This window comes from Lepidothrix coronata, unplaced genomic scaffold (genome assembly GCF_001604755.1).
Source record: "Lepidothrix coronata isolate B3197 unplaced genomic scaffold, Lepidothrix_coronata-1.0 Scaffold1034, whole genome shotgun sequence".
NCBI lineage: Eukaryota > Metazoa > Chordata > Aves > Passeriformes > Pipridae > Lepidothrix > Lepidothrix coronata.
In genome coordinates this window covers 1-2,106 of record NW_016691214.1, presented here as the reverse complement: position 1 = coordinate 2,106, position 2,106 = coordinate 1, and the positions used below count along the sequence as shown (strand labels likewise).

The window sequence follows — 2,106 nt, the reverse complement described above, 5'->3', positions numbered from 1 at the left end:
GACTCTTCATTGACCATGGTGAAGGTTGAGGACTCTCCATTGACCATGGTGAAGATTGAGGACTCTTCATTGACCATGGTGAAGGTTGAGGACTCTCCATTGACCATGGTGAAGGTCGGGGACTCTCCATTGACCATGGTGAAGGTTGAGGACTCTCCATTGACCATGGTGAAGGTCGGGGACTCTCCAATGACTATGGGGACTCTCCGATGACTGTAGGGACTCTCCAATGTCCATGGTGAAGGTTGGGGACTCTCCGCTGCCACCGAGGACGATGACGACAACGCTGGGGGACGCCGGCGACGCCGGGGGCCGCGGGGGCGGCTCGGCGGCCCTCGGCTCTCCGGGACGACACACGAGGGGCTCCGTGACGACGCCGCCCGCCCTCCTCAGGCCTCCTCTTCGGCCTCCTCGCCGAAATCCTCCTCCTCCTCGGCCGTGGCGTCCTGGTACTGCTGGTACTCGGAGACCAGGTCGTTCATGTTGCTCTCGGCCTCGGTGAACTCCATCTCGTCCATGCCCTCGCCCGTGTACCAGTGCAGGAAGGCCTTGCGGCGGAACATGGCCGTGAACTGCTCCGAGATGCGCTTGAAGAGCTCCTGGATGGCGGTGGAGTTGCCGATGAAGGTGACGGCCATCTTGAGGCCGCGGGGGGGGATGTCGCACACGGCCGTCTTCACGTTGTTGGGGATCCACTCCACGAAGTAGGAGCTGTTCTTGTTCTGCACGTTGAGCATCTGCTCGTCCACCTCCTTCATGGACATGCGGCCGCGGAAGACGGCGGCCACCGTCAGGTAGCGGCCGTGCCGGGGGTCGCAGGCCGCCATCATGTTCTTGGCGTCGAAGACCTGCTGGGTGAGCTCGGGCACGGTGAGGGCGCGGTACTGCTGGCTCCCCCGGCTCGTCAGCGGCGCGAAGCCCGGCATGAAGAAGTGCAGGCGCGGGAAGGGCACCATGTTGACGGCCAGCTTGCGCAGGTCGGCGTTGAGCTGCCCGGGGAAGCGCAGGCAGGTGGTGACGCCGCTCATGGTGGCCGACACCAGGTGGTTGAGGTCGCCGTAGGTGGGCGTGGTCAGCTTGAGGGTGCGGAAGCAGATGTCGTAGAGCGCCTCGTTGTCGATGCAGTACGTCTCGTCCGTGTTCTCCACCAGCTGGTGCACCGACAGCGTGGCGTTGTAGGGCTCCACCACCGTGTCCGACACCTTGGGCGACGGCACCACCGAGAAGGTGTTCATGATGCGGTCGGGGTACTCCTCGCGGATCTTGGAGATCAGCAGGGTGCCCATGCCCGAGCCGGTGCCGCCGCCCAGCGAGTGGGTGAGCTGGAAGCCCTGCAGGCAGTCGCAGCTCTCGGCCTCCTTGCGCACCACGTCCAGCACCGAGTCCACCAGCTCCGCCCCCTCCGTGTAGTGGCCCTTGGCCCAGTTGTTGCCGGCGCCGCTTTGGCCTGGGGAGGGGGGGGAAGGGGGGTCAGCGGTGGGTTGGGAGCTTTGAAGAGCGTTGAAAGCACCTTTGGGGACCTTCAGAGCAACCTCGGGGACCTTCAGACCAACTTTGGGGACCCTGAACTCACCTTTGGGGACCTTCAGACCAACTTTGGGGACCTTCAGAGCAACCTTGGGGGCCTTTGGACCAACCTTGGGGACCTTCAGACCAACTTTGGGGACCCTGAACTCACCTTTGGGGACCTTCAGACCAACTTTGGGGACCTTCAGACCCATCTTGGGGACTTTCAAACCAACCCTGGAGATCTTTAAACCAACCCTGGAGATCTTTAAACCAACCCTGGAGATCCTTAAACCAACCCTGGGGACCTTCAAACCAACCCTGGGGACCTTCAAACCAACCTTGGAGATCTTTAAACCACCCCTGGGGACCTTCAGACCAACCTTGGGGACCTTCAGACCCATCCTGGGGACTTTCAAATCAACCCTGGAGATCTTTAAACCACCCCTGGGGACCTTCAAACCAACCTTGGGGACCTTCAAAGCACCTTCAGGGACCTTCAGACCAACCTTGGGGACCTTCAGACCAACCTTGGGGACCTTCAGACCAACCCTGGGGACCTTCAGACCAACCTTGGGGACCTTCAGACCAACCCTGGGG

At 61.7% G+C, this 2,106-nt stretch overlaps 2 protein-coding genes across 7 annotated transcripts in view; both read right to left on the bottom strand.

The window, feature by feature from the left end:
* The window catches only part of LOC108510485, a 2,205-nt gene extending 1,832 nt beyond the window's left edge, over positions 1-373 (bottom strand). The window contains exon 1 of the mRNA XM_017840169.1: positions 87-373. Coding sequence (XP_017695658.1) covers positions 87-237 — 151 coding nt within the window. The 5' untranslated portion in view covers positions 238-373. The remainder of the gene's footprint in view (positions 1-86) is intronic.
* On the bottom strand, positions 110-2,098 carry LOC108510484 (tubulin beta chain-like). Of its 6 annotated transcripts, none has more exons than XM_017840168.1 (2): positions 1,932-2,098; positions 110-1,889 (listed from the first exon to the last, which is right to left on the bottom strand). In XM_017840168.1, the coding sequence occupies exon 2, from the start codon at positions 1,719-1,721 to the stop codon at positions 390-392; it is 1,332 nt and encodes a 443-aa protein (XP_017695657.1). In that variant the 5' UTR covers positions 1,722-1,889; positions 1,932-2,098; the 3' UTR covers positions 110-389. The 6 variants fall into 6 exon arrangements, with proteins under 6 accessions (XP_017695657.1, XP_017695654.1, XP_017695656.1 ...); XM_017840165.1 differs by having other exon boundaries at positions 110-1,604; positions 1,731-1,996; XM_017840167.1 differs by having other exon boundaries at positions 110-1,616; positions 1,764-1,996.
* Between the last annotated feature and the right edge of the window lie 8 nt (positions 2,099-2,106).